Source organism: Diabrotica virgifera, chromosome 2 (genome assembly GCF_917563875.1).
Source record: "Diabrotica virgifera virgifera chromosome 2, PGI_DIABVI_V3a".
Lineage (NCBI taxonomy): Eukaryota > Metazoa > Arthropoda > Insecta > Coleoptera > Chrysomelidae > Diabrotica > Diabrotica virgifera.
Window position 1 is genome coordinate 159,693,233 of NC_065444.1, and position 22,989 is coordinate 159,716,221.

General features: G+C 31.4%; 1 protein-coding gene across 2 annotated transcripts in view; it reads left to right on the top strand.

Moving 5' to 3' along the window:
- LOC114334642 (fibroblast growth factor receptor 4) overlaps window positions 1–22,989 on the top strand; it is a 215,293-nt gene that overhangs the window by 187,762 nt on the left and 4,542 nt on the right. For both annotated transcript variants that reach the window (XM_050642874.1, XM_050642873.1), the window contains 2 exons: window positions 5,826–6,042; window positions 12,909–13,041. In XM_050642874.1, coding sequence (XP_050498831.1) covers window positions 5,826–6,042; window positions 12,909–13,041 — 350 coding nt within the window. The remainder of the gene's footprint in view (window positions 1–5,825; window positions 6,043–12,908; window positions 13,042–22,989) is intronic.

The following is a 22,989-nucleotide window of genomic DNA, read 5'->3' on the forward strand; positions in this document are numbered from 1 at the left end:
ATGTTTGTGGATATGTATGTATGTATGTGGAAAAGTTACACCGATCTGAATTTTTTTCTGTGTTTGAATAGGGGGTCAGGGCCAATTCAGAACCGGTGCAGTTTTTAAATTTTGACCAACCATAAGCCAGCTACAGGACTTGGTCGGTACAAAATGGCATATTTTTTGGGGGTATATATCTTCGGTTCAAGAAGAGACAGGAGAACCGCAAGTACACCAAATCAATAGTGTTGAGTTATGCTTTCAAATGGTCTTTAAGCCGTCAGGATCAGACATACACACGGCTCAATATAGCCAAAAAACTGAAAAACAAACATTGAAAATTTTGTTTTTTCGACAATTACTCAAAATTTCAACCTACGAATGGCGCCAATAACTGAGCGTTTGTAAAAGGACTCTAGACGAATCTAACGGTGTATACTTCATATCCGAAAAAATTCGAATTTTTATATTATAGGCTTCATCATTATGATCAAATTTATTTCCTATGGGAGAAAACGGTTTTTCAAGCTCAATAATTCCTGCAATGGCTTTAATTATCATACTTTACCTTAGATGATACATCAGATACTACTTATCAATACGTTTCAAACTCATGTTTAGTGATCAAAATCGGTTAAGCCGTTTAGAAGTTATTAAGCTACAAACTGTAATCCAAATAACGATTATTCCCGAAATGGTTTATGTAGTTGTAGTGGTTACGACGCTAAATTTGATCTGGAAACGGACAATCCGAGTATATTTAACGGCCATTCCAATATTTTTTTAATCTATTTCGAATAGAAAAAAATCTAGTGTACATTCGATGGACACTAGATCATTTAGGAGATAATGCGACAAAAGCGACGATTTATAAAGCTAAACGTGTAATCGAGAAGCATTGCATTCAACTTCATACATTTAATTTATAAATAACTTTAAAAAAAGTCCTTATACAAGAATAAAAAACCGCCGAACACCGTAAAAATGAGTGGCGCATATCATATTCCAGCTACAAAATATCTGATACGAATATCACGTGGCGCGAAATAGTATATTAAGTATGGAGAACGGTAAGGGTTTTATACCGATCGAAGACAATTGTTTGGAGGAGGAGCGGAGCGACGACTCCAATTATTGTCTGAGATCGGTTGCCCTTAACGTTCGACATGCTTATAACGTTTTTTGCACGATTGATACCATTATAAATTATAAATTAAACATTTTCGTTATATTGACTAGTTTCATTCATTTTATCAAGATAGATACTTTGGTTGTTAGGTAGTAACTAGGGTGCATAGCAACAATGGAGAATTGAGTTTTTATTTAGTTGTCAATAATTTTAAGTACAATTTTGATTATTATAAATTAAAATATGAGCGAAAGTGAATTTGAAGAAATTGAACGGGTTTGGGAAGAAGGGTGTTCCGCAATTATTCTAATACTAGTAATACTACTAATGTATGCGATTCTGCAGGAGTTTCTGTTAGAAGTGAAACCACAGCCCAAACAAGTGGGATTTCATTAAATAATTTAACAAATTGTACCATAAGTTTCAATATTAATAAATAATTCGTTAGTTTTCTTTATTATTTCAACAAATAAATTAAAATTAAGAGATTTTTTAACTCGACGGTAAGTGAATTACTTACCGTCGAGTTGGAGTACTTACCGTCGAGTTGGATTACTTACCGTCGAGTTGCTAGTAAATGTCACCTACTGACGTAAAATCTGCCACGGTAAACAGTCAAAAATGATCAGTCGTGCAAAAATGTATTTTAATTTTGATGCAAAACAAAATTCTGGTTTTATTTTAAAATATTTTTCCATAATATTTGCTAAATTTGAAGTAAACGGGCTACAAAAGTGTTTCAAAATTCAAACTGTATCAAAGTTACTCTTTTGTGACGCCTTTTAGTTCAAATTGAGCAGATGTAAAAAAATATTTTAAAATAAAACTAGAATTTTGTTTTGCATCAAAATGAAAATACATTTTCGCGCCACGTAATATTCATACCAGATCTTTTGTAGCTGTAATATTGTATTTTTATTCTTGTTTACTCATACGATAATTGACATCATAGAAAACAATAAAAATATATATCTCCGTTTTATACAAGGCCAATTTTATATTTTTGATCGAGAGATTCACGAAAAACAGACGCAACTGAAGTGATAGCTCTACTGGAGCTTTTCTATTTACAAATCCACAAGGAAAAAGGTTTTCCTGTAGCCCGCTTTATACTAGGGATGGCGGTTATTGACAAAACACCGGTTTTTGGTTATACCGGTTTTTTTACCTACGGTTTAACCTGCCGGTTATAATCGTTCAAGAAACCGGTTGTTCCAAAAACCGGTGTTCGTTTTTTTAGTCATGGCCAATACCCAATAGGTTACATTTACATTGCGCTTTACTTTGCGATACTCCAATGGAATGGATATCAGTCCATATCAGTATAACAATCAGTCATCAGTGTTGTGAAATCGGTTTCAGTCAGCTTAAAATGTCTCATTTACGCGCGGGGACGAAAAAGTTTCCCATTTTTTCTCTAAATTCAGTATTTTTCCACTTATCCGGGTTTTCACCGGTTATAACTTTAAAAAGAAAAAACCGGTTATAACCGGGACAAAAAAATAACCTGATAAATCGATTGTTACTGAGAAAAAAAAAACGGTTTTAAGTTAAGACCGGTAGGTTTTGCCCATCTTTACTTTATACCATGTATATCACAAAAAATTTAAGTAAAATCCTTTATAAAAGGTATATAATTTATTAAAATTCCCTAAAAATGGCCACATCACATTATGCAGAACTAGTTCTCGATCTCCATCATCATCATCAGTGCTGAACCTTAGTCAAAATTTTAAATTTTGACTAAGGTAAAGAAAAGTTTAGGTTATACTCACAGGATGCTAACATGCTAAGCCACCAAATTTGAAAATATTTGGGTAAAAACCCTTTAACTTATACAGTCATGGAAACACTGACTACAATTATTATATATACATACATATACCAACAAGGATGTTTTAAATATTACATTATTAGGGCCCGGGCATCATTTTACCCTTATTTAAGTTGAATACTTTTAAAGTTTAGCAAACTCACATTTTGAACGGTCGATGGCAACTAATTAGGATAACGGAACTCTTGAAAAATGTCAAGACTAAACTGTCAGTGTAACAGGAAGTACCAGTGAGTACCTATTGGTTACATAACCAATGTTGTAATCAATATTGTTGGCTATATAACCAAAAGGTAAACATTGGTACTTCCTGTTGCACTGACAGTTTAGTCTTGACATCTTTCAAGAGTTCCGTTACTATAATTAGTTGCCATCGACCGTTAAAAATGTGAGGTTGCTCATATACCAGGGCGCATCTGTAAAAATATTAGTACATTTGGATGTTGAGAGGTGACTCATATTTTTCTGCAGAAATTGCTTAAAAATAACTCATGTAATATTTGAGTTATCCTCCTACTCAAAAAGGTCCGGAACGTTGTTTAAATAATCAAAATGTCAAAAAATGAAGAAAAAATTCGATTTTTTTTTTCGTTTTTTAATTATAACTTTAAAACCATTCATTTCAGAGAAAAGTTGGACTAACATAAAAGTTGCATAGTTAAAGTTGCTACAATAAAGGTTTAGTTAAGAATTTAAAAAATTGTTACCCTTGTTTCAAAATAGCAATAATTGCGAAAAAACCATAAAAAACAAGTATTCGCATTTTACGTTTTTCAACCATTTGCGTTAAAACCTAGAACCTTTCATTTGAAAATTACAAAATTAAAATCGGTTCACTACCACGACATCGGGATTTTTTTTAATAAACATTAATTTTTGGTGCTACGCGCAGGACAGCGGATACGTTTACTCTGATTGGGCATTTCAATGACTTTTGATAATAATTGACAAATTCTAATTTTTTGTACATTTCTATATAAATGAATAAATTGGTTTATTGTATAAACCAGTGTCAATAAAACATAAACACACACAATTTGTTTATTGCAAAATAAAAAACATACTCTGTCCTTTGAAATAACACTTTTTTAGCAGAAACTTTGAAGTAGTAGAATCTTTGCTCATATATTTTAACTTAGAGGATATAAGTTTATTATTTTTAAACATATATAATTGTTTAAACAATATCTCATAATAATAATAAAATTAGTTTGATTTTTGTGGAATTAAAATAATAAAATACAACAAAATATAGAGTAAGAAAATAATATATTAGCTAAAGATTGGTAGAAATTTTGGTGAAAATCAACTTGTGTGAATCGAACACCGCTGTCCTGCGTGTAGCACCGAAAGTTAATGTTAATTTAAAAAATTCCTGACGCCGTGGTAGTTAACCGATTTTAATTTTGAAAATTGAAAATGAAAGGAACAATATTCTTCTATATGTAAAATAAACTTCCACTTGATACATGCTTTATTTTCAGTACTGTAACATTTTGAAAAAAAGGATTTTTTTTGCTACAGCTGAATTGCAAAATTTATTTTGCAAAATCTATTGAAAAGGTGTTAATGAAATTTACAGTATTGTTTTACGATATCATAAAGTTTTGCTGGGTAAAACATAAAGTTCCAAAATGCAGCACAAATGGTTGAAAAACGTAAAATGCGAATACTTGTTTTTTATGGTTTTTTTTTTTCGCAATTATTGATATTTTGCAACAAGGGTGGCAATTTTTAAAATTATAATCAAACCTACATATTATGGTAGTAAATTTAATTACTCAAATTTTATATTAGTGCAGCTTTTCTCAGAAGTGAACACTTTTAAAGTTATAATCAAAAAACGAAGAAAAAATCTATTTTTCCTTCATTTTTTTTAAACAATGGTCCGGATCTTTTTGAGTGAGAGGATAACTCAATTATTATTATGTGAGCTATTTTCAAGCAATTTCTGCAAAAAAATATGAGTCACCTCTCAACGTCCATATCGAAACAGATGCACCCTGAATAAACCTTTGAACGCATTCAACTCAATTAAGGATCAAATGGTGCTCGGGGCCCAATCATGTGATATTTAATATTTAGTATCATGTGATATTTATTTCCATGCTGCTTATAACAATTCTATTCAATGTTTCCATGACTGTATAAAATGGGTCTACTAATATTTTCAATTTTGGTGGCTTAGTATGTTAACATCCTGTGAGTACAATCTTAACCTTTTTTTCAACCTTAGTCATCATTTTAAATTTAGGTTGTACTTATTTTAGGTATTTTAGGTGTCGATCAGATAGCTCAGTGCGACTAGCGGCTGACCCACACTTCACTTCGCCTTGAGGTATGTGAAATCAAGCCCAGCCCAGGCCATCGGAAAACAGAAAGGCTAACGCGTCAGTATAAAATTCTAAATATTAATCTGGCGCTTAGACTGGAATATGCGGGCATCTGATCGAGGTATGAGGGAACAGTACGACAAGGGATAAGAGCTTGAGGCTCGGTGATACTCCCCTATAGATCCCTACCGAAGGGCGTCGACGCATAGGAACAATATATACATACATACTTATTTTAGTTTTAGCACTGATGATGATCTGTAATCAGATCGAAAGCTAGTTCTGCATATGTGATATGGCCCTTTTATAAAGGATTTTACTTAAGATTTTTTCTTCTCTATTTAGTTGAGGTTTATCAAGCCACTCGTTAAAATCTTATTGACTTTGGAAAACGGACGAATACAATAGATGCCTGACTATACATATTGATTGATGTATATATACATTGATTGTTGGGTTTAGTGCAAATTCTATATTAGTGGATATATTTTGGAATGTTTTACTTTATTTGAAATTGTTCTTTTTATTCGTTACAACTAATTTTTAGGAAACGTTCACTGAACTTGAAACATGTATCCAAAAACGAAAAATGTATGTAGATACTAAAGAAGACTATATAAAAAATATTGAGGACTGCAGCAAAGATCCTATTAAAAAAGTAAAACGTTGTTTGACAAAGCAGCAAAGTTATTATCCTGATTTTATATTGAACGGGGTAAAGAAACAAGTTGAACTAGTATACGATGATCAGGATGTAATAACCAGTAAGTACTCTATTACATTTAAAGACTGTAACGTCGTAGTGGTAATAAGGCCAGGCCGTTAATCAACACCACACTGCTGGGTGGAACGAGGGCTCCAATATTCCTCAGGATATTTAAAAAACGTCCACCGTTCCATCCATCAGAATGGTGCTCTGCACGACTGTTCAGCCCTGGGTCCGTTCCCTGCTCATTCTCTCTCCACACTCATCCCAGATATGTACAAAAACTTACAAAATCATGATAGGTATATTTATTTATTTAATAAAAATAAAAAAAAATCAGTAGTCAGTCTCACCAACGATGAATAGTTTATTCGATGAATAAAGTTATTCGAGCAATAAAACTGTCACATTTACGTTTCACCAACGTCAAAAATAAGACATGTTTTATTTATTTATCAACATTAATATCACAAGGCAGTGAGAATAAATTGACAATAATGCGACAATTTTTCAGAAAGGGTAGAGGTTTTTTCGTTTATGTATTATAAATTAATGAATGAAAATAGTTTCTATCCTTGTAGGATCGGTACTCACCGGAGGGACCGTAGATGTTCGGATACAACTAGCGTCTCTTTGCAAAGACAATGACGTTAACTTTGCAAATTAACAAGACACTTACTTAACACACACACTACACATTACACTAAGTACCTAACTGGAAAAATCCATACAGTTTTATCACCATGCCAATGGCCATTAGTTGTCGAGGCATAAGCTAAATAAAAAAAAAATCGAAAACTTGTTGGCAGGCAATAGACACCAAAGCCCGGAGGGCTCGAGTCACTATTACCGATTGGATACAAGTTTAAGAAAAAAATTGGAGCATTATTTTCTTATTTATTCTTACTAGCCTGTGATATTCGACTGATTATTTTTTAATACTTAGGTACATACACGATACACAGAGAACTCTCTCTGTGTACCGTTTGTACATATAAAATTTAAGTCTTCGTATAAAAACATTCAGTGACATTTATCCCAATTAATGTGACACACATTTTCCACAAATATTCAGATGAAGATATCAATAAAATATTAGGTAAAATTACTTACGATTAATACAGTTTTATTCATGAAAGAATCTTACGGAGGTACAATCGAGCACTTAAAATTGCCGATTTGTGTTGTCCTCGTGATAATTTGACATTAGGGGCCGGTTGTTCGAACGCTAATCAACATTGATCACCATCAAATACTTAATTGCTGTCACAACTGTCAATGTCAACTTTGGTTGGGTTGCCGAAAACATAATTATTGATGACAATTATGAAATTAGTTAATCAATTATGTTAATAATTGTTATGTGAATTGACTAACTAATCTCATAATTATAATTAACTATGTTTTCAGCAACCCAACCAAAGTTGACATTGACAGTTGTGACAGTAATTAAATATTTGATAGTGATGAATGTTGATTAGCGTTCGAACAACCGGCTCTAGATGTAGAACTAAAAGTTAATTACGCTGTGTCTAGGTACACGCTAACGTGTACGCAAATAAAAAAGTTAGGTACACGCTTAAACGTCATCAACTCAGTGACGTTATTATTTTAGCGTGTACGATGACTGGGTTTTTTGGTACACGCTAATTTGAGCCGAGTGTGTGATATGGTATTAGGTATCTGTAAGTATCGCGAGTGTCAGAGTGTGGTTAGAATTTGTCTAATCGCGTTATGTTTACACTGTTAATATTGATTTGTAAAGAGTTTAATTATTTGTTACTTGTTTAGTGTTTTTTTAATTAACTATGGAGTGTCGACAATTATTTAGTTATTTTAATAAGTTTAACAACATTCTAAAACAGTATGAAAAAGATAAGAGCCAAAAATTCGTCACTAAGGGTAGAATGAGATAAAATATACGGGACGATTGATTAGTGTGATAAAGCTCAGTAGACCCGCAATAGTAATAGATAGCAATAAAAGTCAGTTAAATACAAAAAGTTTAGCAAACTTTGAGCTTCATATTACTAAATTACTAAAATTAGTTAGAATGTTACAGGGCATTCGATAATATAGTGGCAGACCAAACTTATGTTTTTTAAATGTAACACCCTATATTTTATTTTATGTTCGAAAATCTTCTTAACCTCCATATCACAAAAATATAAAGGTTTATTATGTTATACAGGGTATTTACAAAGTTATAACCAATTTTCTATGAAAATCGTAACAAGTTCAACTCCCTGTATAAATAAAAATAAACACCACAACTAAAATAAACACCAATATAAACTGGTATAATTAATTTACGTATAAAAATTATTTTAGCAGTATTTTGTATATATCATGTTAACTATTATTTATTTTGCCAACCTGAATATACAGGGTGTGTCACCACTAACGGGACGGAAGATTACAGCGAAATGGTAAAAGATTTGAAAAAAATTTTAAATTAGTAGTTTGTAATTTGATAAAATCTACATTTTAAAATTATTTTGAAATATAAAGAGTGTCCCAATAAATGGCGGCGTATCAAAGTTATATTTTTTCTTTAACACCCTGTATTTTATTGCATTTTTTAATTGTACGCAAAAAATAAGGTATAGTTTCATAAGGCTTCCCTATACCTATGTACGGAATGTTCTGAGTTATGTTGACTTTTCTTAAAATGGAAAGTTTTAAAAGAAGGCTTATTCTCGAGTTATTTAAGAAAATATGAAAAAATTACTTTTAAATTGAAGTATTTGGATATTGGTTGAATGTATTTCATGATTAATTATTATACATTTATTTACAGGGTGTTCAAAATTTACAATTTCATTTTTAGATTATTCAATGTGTCATATGATTCTTATTTTAAATGGAACACTATGTATATTAATAAATAAATATACTAAACAACTTTACCTCTTTCGAATGGTATATGGATGTCCTATACCTAGGTCTCATAGTTTTTGCTTAATTTACAATTATTTAAATTCTTAATCTGTAAATCGATTTTAAAACAAAAGATGTAGTTAATTAATGGCATTGTATGACATTGTCACCTTATGACAGTATGGTCTTTTTATTTTATAATTAATGTGTTCCGTGATTGATTATTAGACATTTATTTACAGGGTGTTCAAAATTTACAGTATCATTATTGGATTATTTAATGTGTCATGATGCTTACTTTAAATAAAACACCATGTATATTAATAAATTATTGTACTAAGCACAGGTTCCTCTTTCGAATGGTATAGGGATGTTCTATAACTAGGAGTCATAGTTTTTGCGTAATTTACGGTAAATTGATTATAAAAATAATATTTATAGTCACTCTCGATTTTTAAACAGTACGAAAAAAATGTTTGTTTACTGTATCATAATAAAATGAAAAGTATGTCTATTTACTAGACCATTATTATGAAAAGTAGGTATGTTGGTCTGTATACAATACATAACGATAAGTTAAATATTTATCATAATCCTGTTTGGTCTAATACTGGTGTAGTTGAGTTTTATACGGATAATAATGGTTTCTCTTAAGTATTCTAACAGTCGTTTGACTGATTTACAATTCACCCGAAATTTTTTCTTTACTAGTATTTGGGTTTTCCGTAACATAAAGCAGGACATCAAGCTCCTTGACGTCATCAAAAATAACTGGTTTATTTTTATTTAACTTTCCGTATGCAACATTACCAGTAGCACGGAATCCATTGAAATCTCTCAAAAACGTCCTTTTTGGGGTGTCTTCTATCAGAATTCTTTTGAGCGTAAACTTAAGAAGGTAAGATACAATGTTTGCAAACACTCCCTAATGCAAAGTAAGTACCATGTCTACTTTTTCGTAGATTATTCATTTTTAGGAACAATTAAACTTGAATTTCATACACAAATGTTTATATTTTTGATAATTACCAGACCGTGCTGTCATAAAATGACGATGTCATACAATGAGATACATCTTTTGTTTTAAACTCGATTTACAGATTAAGAATTTAAATAATTGTAAATTACGCAAAAACTATTAGACCTAGGTATAGGACATCCATATACCATTCAAAAGAGGTGACTCCGTTTAGTATAATGGTGTATTAATATACATTGTGTTCCATTTAAAAAAGCATCATATGACACATTGAATAATCCAATAATGAAACTGTAAATTTTGAACACCCTGTAAATAATTGTGTAATAATTAATTATGGAATACATTCAACCAATATCCAACTATTTAGATGTAAAAGTATTTTTTCATAATTTCTTAAATAACTTGAGAATAAGCCTTTTTTTAAAACTTTACATTTTAAGAAAAGTCACCATAACTCAGAACACTCTGCACATAGGTGCAGGGAAGCCTTATGAAAACCTTATTTTTTTGCGGACAATTAAAAAATGCAATAAAATATAGGGTGTTCCATAAAAAAAATATAACTTTCATACGCCGTCATTTATTGGGACACCCTGTATATTTTAAAATAATTTTAAATTGCAGATTTTATCAACTTACACACTACTAATTTAAATTTTTTTCAAATCTTTTACCATTTCGCTGTAATTTTCCGCTCCGTTAGAGGTGACTTACCCTGTATACTTTTATATACATATTGTTTTATTACAATTAAGTTTGAAACATCTGAATAGGTTTGCTTCCCTTCTGCTTCCCTTAATAAAAATATTTTCTATCAAACAAACAACAAACACTAAAATCAAAATAGCGTGTACAGGTTTATTCTATATATTTTGACCCCCCTGTAAACTGCTTTATTTACAAAAGTAGAAAAATATTTTAAATACAAAAGGTATTGGATTTTTAAATTATGATTTTTTGACATATATATCGCACTAGTGACGTCATCGATATAGGCGTGATGACGTAATCGACTATTTTTTTAAATAAGAATAGGGGTCTTGTGATAGCTCATTTGAAAGGTTATTCAATTCCCTATTCAGTAATATAAACATTAACATGACTATTTATACAGGGTGTCAAACATTTTTTTTATTTAAATTAATAATTGACACAAAAAGAAGAATGTATGTAATTTATTTAATTCAAAATATATTCTACTGCTGTCAGAAAACAGAAATAAATATTTCTTGAACAAATAAACATTACTTTTCACTTAAATTCAATGTTCAAGCTGCCACCCATATGCCTCTTTACAGTTTGAACATTGAATTTAAGCAAAAAGCAATGCTTATTTGTGCAATAAATTTTATTTCTGTTTTATAATAGCAGTGGAAGATATTTTGAATTAAATAATTACATACATTCTTTTTTTTGTGTCAATTAATTAAATTCGAAAACAATTTTATTTAGAAACCCTGTATAAATTATTATCTTTATTTTTATATTACTGAATAGAGAATTGAATAACCTTTCAAATAAGCTAGCACACGACCCCTATTTTCATTTAAAAAAATAGTCGATTACGTCATCACGCCCAGATGGATGACGTCACTAGTATGAAATATATGTCAAAAAAGAATGTGTGTGTACTTTGTACGCACGTAAGAAGATATTCTTCTATTATATAATAGGTAATTTAAGCGAAGTAAATATACTTAAAAGGTTATTTGTACTTATTTTATTTAAAAATCAAACTAACTTTCTTATCTACCACTTTCAAAAAAGAAGAATATCTTCAAAAATTATATAATAATATACTTACAATCATAAAATCTATATAAAAAAAAATAAAAAAATATAACTTGCTTGGGGCTTGAACCCACTTCACGTCTACCGCGCCGTACGAAAGTTGACGCCATTTCAAACTGCACCAAACTCTCGTATACGTCATGTGGGAATATACACAAACTAAACGTTTACACCATAAATTTATATGAATTTAATAAAATTATTAGTTTGATTTTTGTCGAAATAAAATACAACAAAATATAGAGTAAGAAAACGATATATGAGATGAAGATTTGTAGAAAGTTTGTTCGTAATCAGATTATATAAATTAAAGCATTGCCTACTAATAGGTAACTACATTATTTTGTTTACATTTTCCAAATAGATAGGTATTGAAACTATTAGGTATTTCCAACTGAAATATTTAGAATTACGTACCTGCGGCTTTTCAAGACTATTTAAAAAGTCACTATAATTATAAATTTGATTTTATTTCTGTCCACACATCAATAAAAACTAATATTATACAATATTTTTGTTTACCGATAACCTCCATATTGAACAATTATTGACAGATTATTTCAAAATTTCAACACCCAATCAGAGCTCGTATAACAACTAATACCATACTGTCGGAGTGCGCATGCGCGCGGATCAATCAGATTTTACCCTTAATCGATTCGCCGCTAAAGAAGAATATCTTCAAAAATCATAATTTAAAAATCGAATAACTTTTGTATTTTAGATTTTTTTCTAATTCTGTAAATAAAGCAGTTTACAGGGGGGTCAAAATATAGTAAATAACCCTGTACATACCAAAATGTAAAGTCACTGCGCACGCTAAATAATGACGTCACTGGCTTGATGAAGTTTAATTCACGTGTACCTAACTTTTTTATTTGCGACAGAGCGAGTTAATTATGGTCCCTTTTCTTAAATGTGACAGTTGTCAAAACTAGTAAATTCGTTGTAAATAGCTAGAAACAATCTACCTAAAAATATTCCCACTAATAATCCAGGTAGGAAATTCCCGCTGTAATAATGAGCTGATTGGACAAAATTAAACACGTGATGAAAAAGCTTACTACACGATTGGAAATTAAAATTATTAAAAAATAATCAAATACATATATTTACATTTCGAATAAGTTAACAATAAATTATCAAAATTGTATTGAAACACAATAAAGATACGATCGACCAATAAATTTTGTTCGACGAATAACTATTGTTCAACGATTTATTTGTTGTTGGTGAAACCGGCCTTATTCAAATAATTTGTGCAATTTCAGCTTACCTGTCTTCATGTATGAAGGTTTTTGAAAGACCTGACGTATCATATGGATACCTAAAATGTGTTGAAGAGGCATCTACAATGCCAAGTGGCTCCCTCAGCCTTCCCGATACCGTAGAGGCTTTCTGTTCGTAAGTATTTAAATATTCTTATAATGTTATGTCCATAGGAAACTATTGATGGAAACTGATAGAACTCAAACTAGGACTAGAACCTATTGGTATGTATCCCATTATCCCTCCTGTTGCCATAGGGTGGTAGAAAAGCTTTTCAATTCCTGCCTGTTTTTCGCGATGTAACCCATCTCCCTAAAGGTTATATTGGCTTCTGCTTGGGTACTTCTAATCCAAGTTTCTTTTGGCCGTCCTTGCTTTCTTCTTCCTTGTGGTTTCCAATGTAAGACTTTCTTTGAAAGTTCGTTTTCGCTTTTTCTTATAGTATGTCCCAGCCATCCAAACTTCAGTTTACGTATGTGTTTCAAATTTCCTCTTCTTCTGCTCGAGCCCATAGCTCTCGGTTGCTTATAATTTCGGGCCACCATATCTTAACCATTCTTCTTAGACATCTAGTTATGAAAACCTCAAGTTTATTTTTTATTGTTTTATTAATTGTTCACGATTATGCGCCATAGAGTAATACTAGTTTAAACATTGATTTGAAGACTTTTATTTTTGTATGGGTTGTCAGGGTGCTTGCACGCCATATCTTATTTAGTCTTTCGAAAGTTCTCATGGCCTTATTTATTCTTTTGTCGACGTCTCGAAGTACTCCATTCTTCTTAGACATAGTACTTCCTAGATAATTACCTACTCTCGTCTATTTCTTCTATAATTCCTTCTCTGACTCTTAATTGTATATTTTGTGTCGTATTCAAGCTCATCGATGTGTTCTTTCATTTAGTTATTTTCAATTCGACTTTGCTCGCTTCTGTTTCTAACGCTTCTATCTTTTCCTGCATCGGAATCATTCCTTTTCTTACCTGTTCGGCGATAGTAAGCATATATCATTAGTCCAGAAAAATAAGGTTTTTGTCGGGACACTTGACCAGCCATGCTGCAAATGGATTTTTTGGGTACTATGTACCTAATACATTATAAATACAAAAATCCCCGTCACAGTTAGGACGAGAAACTTAGTTACTAACAAAAGGGTCGAAAATGGCAGTTTTTCGTTTAAATCGCTACAGGTAAAAATAGGGTAATTAAATATCTTATTCATAATATTCTTCTTTTTCTTTAGATGAGCCAAGGTTTAAAATGGCACTTTTTAAATTTTGGTACGATCATTTTTTGCTTCGGAAATTGCAATATAAGACTAAAATTTCAAAAATAAAAGATGTGCTATAACTTTTGCGAAAATGGCCTTAACATTTTCATATTGCACGAAAAGTTGAATCAAAAATTCCATATAATGCACAAAAATTTTTAAGACGATTCGTCAATTAGTTTAAATTTTATTCAATTTGTTTATGGCAAAGAGCTTTTTTTCGCAATGTTATTGTTCAGACTATTTCACTAGACTCTTTTTAACTGATAAAACGGCATAGCAACGCCTCGTTTTCTACTGATTATTTTTTTCACCTGTCAAATTCTGACGTTTTTGCTTTTTCAGCCAATCACCACGCGTCGTTCTAGCCAATCATTGAGTGTAATACTGATAAAACAGCCTCTTCCTTGATAAAACAGTCTCTTCCCTGATAAAACTTAAGGTACCCTAAATTTCACATAATACGTTACGAACGACATTGGAAAATCTCATATTAGTTATAAAAATTGTGTTTTTAATAATTGTTCATTTTCGATTTAAACAGTTTTTTATGTATTAAAAATATAATAAATAAATTGGTTCATTTTAAAATCATAAAATAATTTATCTATAACCTACTTAAGACATTTATCCTAGTTGTCTTAAAAATATTTCACAGATGCCCGTATTTACTAATAATACATACCTATTGGTTCACAAAATAATCTTTTCAAATACCACTCGTTCTCTAAATTTTGCTTGATAAATTTTTTCGTTTTCATACTTAAACTTCTTTATTTAGGGTAAAATCACTCAAACAAACCGAAATGGATAAAATCACTCGTCCTTCGGACTCGTGATTTTATCGTTCGGTTTGTTTTCGTAATTTTACCAAATAAAGAAGTTTTCGTGAAAACAAAAAAATTTATCGATAAAATTTAGAGGACTCGTGGTATTACCTTTGACAAAACTCCTTAGCGACGTGATTTCTCAGCGACAAAATGATGACAGATCTGTCACGAAAGTGTCTGGTAATAAATAAATAAAAATTTAACAGGGTGTATCAAAAATACAGGTCATAAATTTAATCACATATTCTGGGACCAAAAATAGTTCGATTGAACCTAACTTACCTTAGTACAAATGTGCACATAAAAAAAGTTACAGCCCTTTGAAGTTACAAAAAGAAAATCGATTTTTTCCAATATATCGAAAATTATTAGAGATCTTTTATTGAAAATAGACATGTGGCATTTTTATGGCAGTAGTATCTTAAGAAAAAATTATAGTGAAATTTGGACACCCCATAAAAAATTTATGGGGGTTTTGTTCCTTTAAACCCCCCCAAACTTTTGTGTACGTTCCAATTTAATTATAATTGTAGTACCATTAGTTAAACACAATAATTTAAAAACTTTTTTGCCTCTTAGTACTTTTTCGAAAAGTCAGTTTTTATCCAGATATTTTGAATATTTGTCAAATCCACCACATATTTGTATACGGCTAAGTACGATTATGGAGACTTGGTAATAATATGAAAATTTATTTATGATTTACATTTTTAGGTATATTTTGAACAATATTAAAAAAGAAGTAATATCTCGATAAAACGTGCCTTCTCGAAAAAATACAAAGAGGCAAAAAAGTTTTAAAAACACTGTGTTTAACTAATGGTACCACAGTAAAAGTTTAATTGGAACATACACAAACATTTGGGGGGTTTAAAGGAACAAAACCCCCATAAAACTTTTATGTCAACATATTAAAAAAGGAGCCGCAACTCGATAAAAACTGCCTTATCGAAAAAATACTAAGAGGCCAAAAAGTTTTAGAAATATTCAATTTAACTAAGGGTACGGCAATAATATTTTAATTGGAACGTACACATAAGTTTGGGGGGGTTTAGGGGAACAAAACCCCCATAAAATTGTTATGGGGTGCACAAATTTCACTATAATTCTTTTTTAAGATGTTGCTACTATAAGAATGCCACATGTCCATTTTCAATAAAAAATCTCTAATAGTTTTCGATATATTCAAAAAAATCGATTTTCATTTTGTAACTTCAAAGGGCTGTAACTTTTTTTTGTGCATATTTGTACTAAGGTAAATTAGGTTCATTCGAACTATTTTTGGTCTCAGAATATGTGATTTAATTTATGACCTGTATTTTCGTTACACCCTGTATTTCGTTGATATGGTGCATTAAGTCTCCCGAAATAGTCTTGTCGAATATCATTCGAGAGAAAATTATTTACCGGCAATATTTTCTCCTTTTGACAAATCACTCGACTATTTAGAAACACCCTGCATTGATGAAAAACGTTGCTAGTTGTTAAAGTACCTAACTTTTTTATTATCCAACATAAGCGAATGAATCGAAAAGCAAAATGTTAAGATAACCCTAGGTTCCAGTTGAGTTTTAATTTCAATATTTTATATATGCTAGAATATCCCACAGGGTGTTTCAAACTTTGAGGAAAAAACACACTATCATTGTTACACCCGGTATACAATGACACTTATCTGTTTAGCAACAATATTATTACATAGATATTTCTGAAGAATAAAGCTATAACCTATTAAAAATATCACTAAAATCGGACAATAGGTTTAGGAAATATGAGACATTAAAAATGTCCAATTTTTAAGGTGGTGCGTTAATTTTGGCGCTTAGTGTATATTTATAACACTATATCCTATACTACTATACTATATACAATATTACATTCATTTATATTAAACAGTTAATATTCCCTATAGTCTTTCCATACATTTCTTGACCACTTCCTTCCATTGTTTCATGTCCAAATTTTTTTCTTTCCAGTTCACAATATTACTCTTTTGTAAGTCTTCATATACGCTCGCTTTCCATCTCCTTCTTGGGCTACCTATTTTTCTTTTTTGGATTGGCTTACGTGGCAATACCATTTTTGGTATTCTTTCCCTTCCCATTCTTTCAATGTGTCCTAAATATCGGATTCTCTGTGCTTTGATTGCCGTCGTTATTTTTGGTTCGTTATAGAGTTCTTCAAGTTCCTTATTATTTCTTCTTCTCCATTGACCATCTATTTTCATGCCTCCATATATTGCTCTTTGTATTTTTCGTTCCCATCTTTCTAAAAGGTCTATTTCTGATTTTTTAAGCACCCATGTTTCACATGCATATGTAGCTGTAGGTCTGATAACGGTTTTGTAGATTCTTATTTTTGTTTTTCTTGAGACATATTTTGATTTCATTAATGATCGCAGTGCCCCATACTTTTTGTTTCCTTTTGCTATTCTTGCTTTTATCTCGCCTTCCCCCATGTCCATTTTCATATCTATTTTTACACCCAGATAATAAATTCTAAAATTCTTTTAAACGAGCATGAATTTTCTCCTTCTATCTCCAATGTGAAATTGTCCTCTTTTTCTTTATCTGTGTCTCCATTATCATGTATTTTGTCTTTTCCATATTTATTAGGAGACCAAACTTTTTTGCTTCTTTTATTATATTTCCCATTAATTTTTTTAGCTCTGTCTTACTTGTCGTTAATAGTGTTAGATCGTCTGCGAATGTTATACATTGATGGCCATTTTTAAAAATCGTTTCCTGTGTGTTTATTTTACTTTTTTTAATTATTCTTTCCAGTATTACATTAAAAAGAGTCGTTGATAGTGGGTCTCCTTGTCTTAAACCTTCCTTTGTTTCAAAATTATTTGATTTATGCCCCTTACGCTATTTCGTTTGAGGTGTTATCTATAGTCATTTTTACCATCCTGACGATTTTACATGGTATGCCCATCTCTTTCATTAATTCGTACATTTGTTGCCGCTTTACTGTATCGTAGGCCTGTTTAAAGTCAACGAACAGAACATATACTGCTATTTTATGTTCGTAGCACGTAGTCTGAATTTCTTTTAATGCAAATATTTGGTCTGTCGTCGACCTATTGCCTCTGAATCCTGCCTGATATTCGCCCAATATCTTTTCCGTGTATTGATTTAGCTTTTTTCTTTTGATGTTTGTCAAGATTTTGTAAATGACTTCTAGCAACGCGATACCTCTATAATTTTCACATCTCATTGTGTCACCTTTTTTATGTATGGAGCATCTTGCTATGGCCCACTCTCCTGGCATTCTTTATGTTTCCCATACGCTTTTTATCAGGTTATGTATTTCTTTGTGTAGTCTTTTTCCTCCTGCCTTTATCATTTCCGATATTTCTGATATTCCTGGGCTTTTATTGTTTTTTAGTCCCCTTATTTCATTTTCTATTGCTTCCCTAGTAGGTGTTTCTATTACTATATGGATGGTCATCTTCAATTTCCTGGATTGTTCCCCCTTCTTCTTCGTTTTTGTTTAGAAGATGTGTAAAGTAATTTTGCCAATTTCTCATTATTTCCCCCGGTTCATTTATTGATATTCCTTCTTCATTTTTTGTATATGGGTTAGGTTTCTTATATCCTCTTTCCATTTTTCTTGTTTCCTAGTAAAAGGATCTTATTTCCTTTTTTTGGAACTTCTCCTCTATCACTTTGAGTTTTTCTTCGTTTTATTTTCTTTTTTATTTCTGCATGTTCTCTTCATCATTCTCCTCAATTCTCTATATTGTTGTGTGCTAATATCACTATTATGTGTTAGGATTTTTATTCTTATTTTTCTAATTTCTTCTGCTATTTTTTGACATTCCTCATCATACCATTCTTTTGTTTTTTGTTTTCTGTTAGCTCTAATTAATGTTTCTTTACTGGCGTTTAAAACTACTTCTTTTATGCTTTCCCACTTTTCTTCCGGGTATTGTGTTTCTGGGTTTCTGGTTCTTCGTTTAGTCTGTTGGATATTCGTTCTTCGTACTTCTTTAGTAATGTGTCGTACTATATTTTAGTAATGCTGTGTTGAATTGTTTTTTGATTTCTCTATCCGCTTGATTGTCTTTCTTTATATTAGCATTCATTTTATAACCTGCTCTTACCAAAAAGTGATCCGAGTCACATTCCGCTCCTCTCATGCTTTTTCCTCTGTATTAATATGTGGTCTATTTGATTTATTGTCTTTTTATCCGGGGAAATCCATGTTCCTTTATATATACATATATCTTTTCTGCGTTGTTGTGTGCTTTTTATAACCATTTGTCTTTCCGATGCAAAACCTATAATTCTTTGACCGTTATCATTTGATATATCGTGTTTACTGTATTTTCCTGTTACATTTTCATATATACAGTGGAACCTCGATAACTCGGATTAATCGGGACCGCGGCCGATCCGGGTTATCGAAAATCCGGGTTAGCCGGAGAATATAGTAAAAATTAATAAATAACCTCCATTACAATTACAAAAACATGAAACACATATATGCACAGTACACATCTAAATTACGTATAGTTGTATAGAGTGTAGAGTTTTGTTCATTTCTTGGTAAAAAACTCAGTCATACTGTAGAGATGTACCGACACCATAATATGGTAGGTCTGGATCCTGCGTACAAAAAAAAATTGATAAATAGCAAGCTGAAAATTTGTTATTAGCTTAAGGGTGTCTAGTCGGACAAACATTAATATATGGGAACACTGGAACAGGGGAAGTTTTAACTGTGGAACAGGTTAAAAATTTGGAACGGTCAGACCACGAAAACGGCACATGTATTTTTTCCGACAGAACAGACTTAAACTCTCCGAACAGAGATTAAACTCTCATGCAAAAATCAGACTGCTATTTATCACCAAATTGGCGTTTTAATGAGTGGAACATGTAGAATATGTCAAATGACAGGAATTATGACAGGTGATAAATAGCAGTCTGATTTTTGCATGAGAGTTTAATCTCTGTTCGGAGAGTTTATGTCTGTTCTGTCGGACAAAACAAATGTGCCATTTTCGTGTTCTGACCGTTCCAAATTTTTGACCTGTTCCACAATTAAAACTGCCCCTGTTCCAGTGTTCTCATATATCAAAGTTTATCCGACTAGACACCCTTAAGCTATTAATAAATTTTTAGCTTGCTATTAATCAACTTTTTTTTCATACGCGGGATCCAGACCTATGGTAGCATAATATCATATTATGATGCTGCAATAAATTTATTTTAAAGATTCGTCTTTATCAATCCTAAATAATGTTTCTAGTTTTTTTTCCATTGTCACTGCAACATTTTTACGTTTTGTTACCATTACGTAGACAAAGCAAACACAATCTGAAGCACGATTACATTACAGAACGGAAGTGATTAATAGGCTGTACTACACACAATACAAGAATTTTTAAATAGTCACGTCTTTTTTAAACAATGCTAAGACAGTTTGACATAAATAAAGAAAAAGGAATACAGACAGGTGTCTGTTCTTTCCGATAAGCTGAGACGGTCGCTCTGGCTGCCGCCGTGTGCATGAATCATTTTTACTATTGTACTTATGTGTTCAAATTACACAAATACACATTATCTCTGAAATATTATTTGGCCTACATACATTTTTATTTGATAAAATTGTTAAATTGTTTATTTGTTAAATTTTTGTCTGATGAAAATCGGTCCGGGTTAGCCGGACTTCCGGGTTATCGGGGGCCGACTTATCGGGGTTCCACTGTATCCTCTTTTCCCACTTTAGCATTGCAGTCTCCCATTACTCTTTTGATATCAAATCCTGGTAATTTGTCATATTCTCTCTCTAGTTGTTCATAGTATTCATCTTTATCTTCTTCTGTGGCGTCTTCTGTTGGTGCATGTACATTTATTATGCTTATGTTTCGTTGGTCCCTTTTAACCTGATTGTGCACATTCTTTCTGATATCGGCTTGAAATTCATCACTCTGGTTTTACATTTTTTCTGTATGATAAAGCCTGTTCCTAACATTCTGTTATTCCCCCCTTTTTAAAAAATACTATATCCTCTATTTCTACTATTTCTGTGTCTAACTGTTTTGTTTCTTGTAAAGCTAATATGTATATTTTATATTTTTTTATTTCTCTGATTAATTCTTTAAGTTTTCATGTTTCATAAGTACCTCTTACGTTCCATGTTCCCAAGTTAGTTTTTATTTTCTTGTCTTTAATGCAAATCGTCTCCTTGTTCATTGCCGTTGTTGCTACCGTTTCCTTTCTGTCATTTAGCTTTTTTGGTTTCCTCTTTGCTGTTCCATTTTTGTGCTTTGGCTTCATTAGCCCTTATTCTGATTTTTCATTGGATCGCCCGTTCCACTTTGTCCATATCATCGTTAATATATATCCGTTTTTCTCTAATCTCTTTCAATTTACTTTTGTTTTTCATTACTGTCTCTTTATCCGTTCCATTAAAGAGCTCAATTAGGCAGCTTTTGTTTCCAATTTTCTTGGCATTCTTTACCTTTGTTTTAATTTTTATGGTGTCATTGAAGAAATCTTTTACATTACTCTTTATTACATTTTGGTCTTCTGTTTTTATTTCTATTCCTTGTAGTATTATGTTATTTCGTCTTTAATCTTTTTCCATTTTATCTATTTTAATTTCCAACTCTTCCATTTTTTGTTTGGTTTCTTTGCTTTCTTGCTTCAGCTTCTCATTTTCTTGTCTCAGCTCCTTGATTTCAGCTCTGTACTCTTTTTGATCTTATCGTAGTTCTTTAATTTCCATTGACATATTTAGATTCTCTAGTATTTTTTCTAGTTTGTTATCATCGTGGTTGGGTGACCTGTGTATTTTTTTACTTCTGTTGAATGCCCATGCTTCCGTATCACTACTTGTTCTTTTTTTGAGTCCTCATCCGCAGTATATTCATCCATTTTGTTACGTAGCGTAAAATGAGCCACACCCGTTTCATCCACTCAGAGGTGTGCCTACTTATCCACGCACCAAAAATATTCTTATTTTTCAAAAGTATTCTTATTTTTATTTTCTGTAGATTGTTCTTTTTATTTTAAATCCGACAGCACTGCTTAAAATTCAAGCAGAACTTCTCCACTGGTATACTGGTTTTCTTATTTGCTTGACCACTTAGCTTTTTGTAGTGTGCCAATGTTTATTATTTATCAACCACAATTATTAATAGTTACCTTATAAAAAACGCTGTACGTCTTCACTTTTATAATTTACGTTTCGCACTTGCTTTGTATTTAAATTTCTCTACACCACGCGATATTCGGGGAAAATGCAGGAGTAAATTTAAACATTTTATTTGCATTCCAATGCCACGTTGCCATTCCTCAAGCAATATCAGATATATGCATTATGCACAATAAGATTAAAAGGGGAAAACGAAACATAAGTATAATAAAAATGTAGTACATGCAGCGATTGAAGGCGCCACAGAAGAAAAAAGATGAGTTGAAAAAATAAGATCATTCTAACAGGAAGAAAAAAAAATGGAAAGTGGGTGTAACAAAAAAAACCCATAATAAGGGATCATAAAAAGATACCACTAAATGAGGCGAAAAAAAAATAATGAGAAACTGGCAAAACTATTTCACAGATCTGTTAAATAAGAGGGAATTACAAAACAAACCGTGAAATTGAATATAATCAAATAGCAATAGAAATACCCACAAAGCAAATTATAGAGAACGAAATAAAGAGCCTAAAAAATAACAATGGCCCAAGAGTAACAGAAATATCATGAAAAATATAAAGGCATTGCACTATTAGAAATAGTTTACAAAATGTTGGCACACAGTGTAGGAAAAAAGGCTAAATCAATATTCGAAAAAAACATATAGAGAAAATACCAGGCAGATTTTAGCAACAACAGATCAACGACGGACCAAATATTTGCCGTAAAAGAAATACAGACTATCTGTGACGAAATTAAAACAGTAGCATATGCTTTGTTCATCGACTTTAAAAGCAGACCTACTGTTCGAATAATTATTCGAACATGAA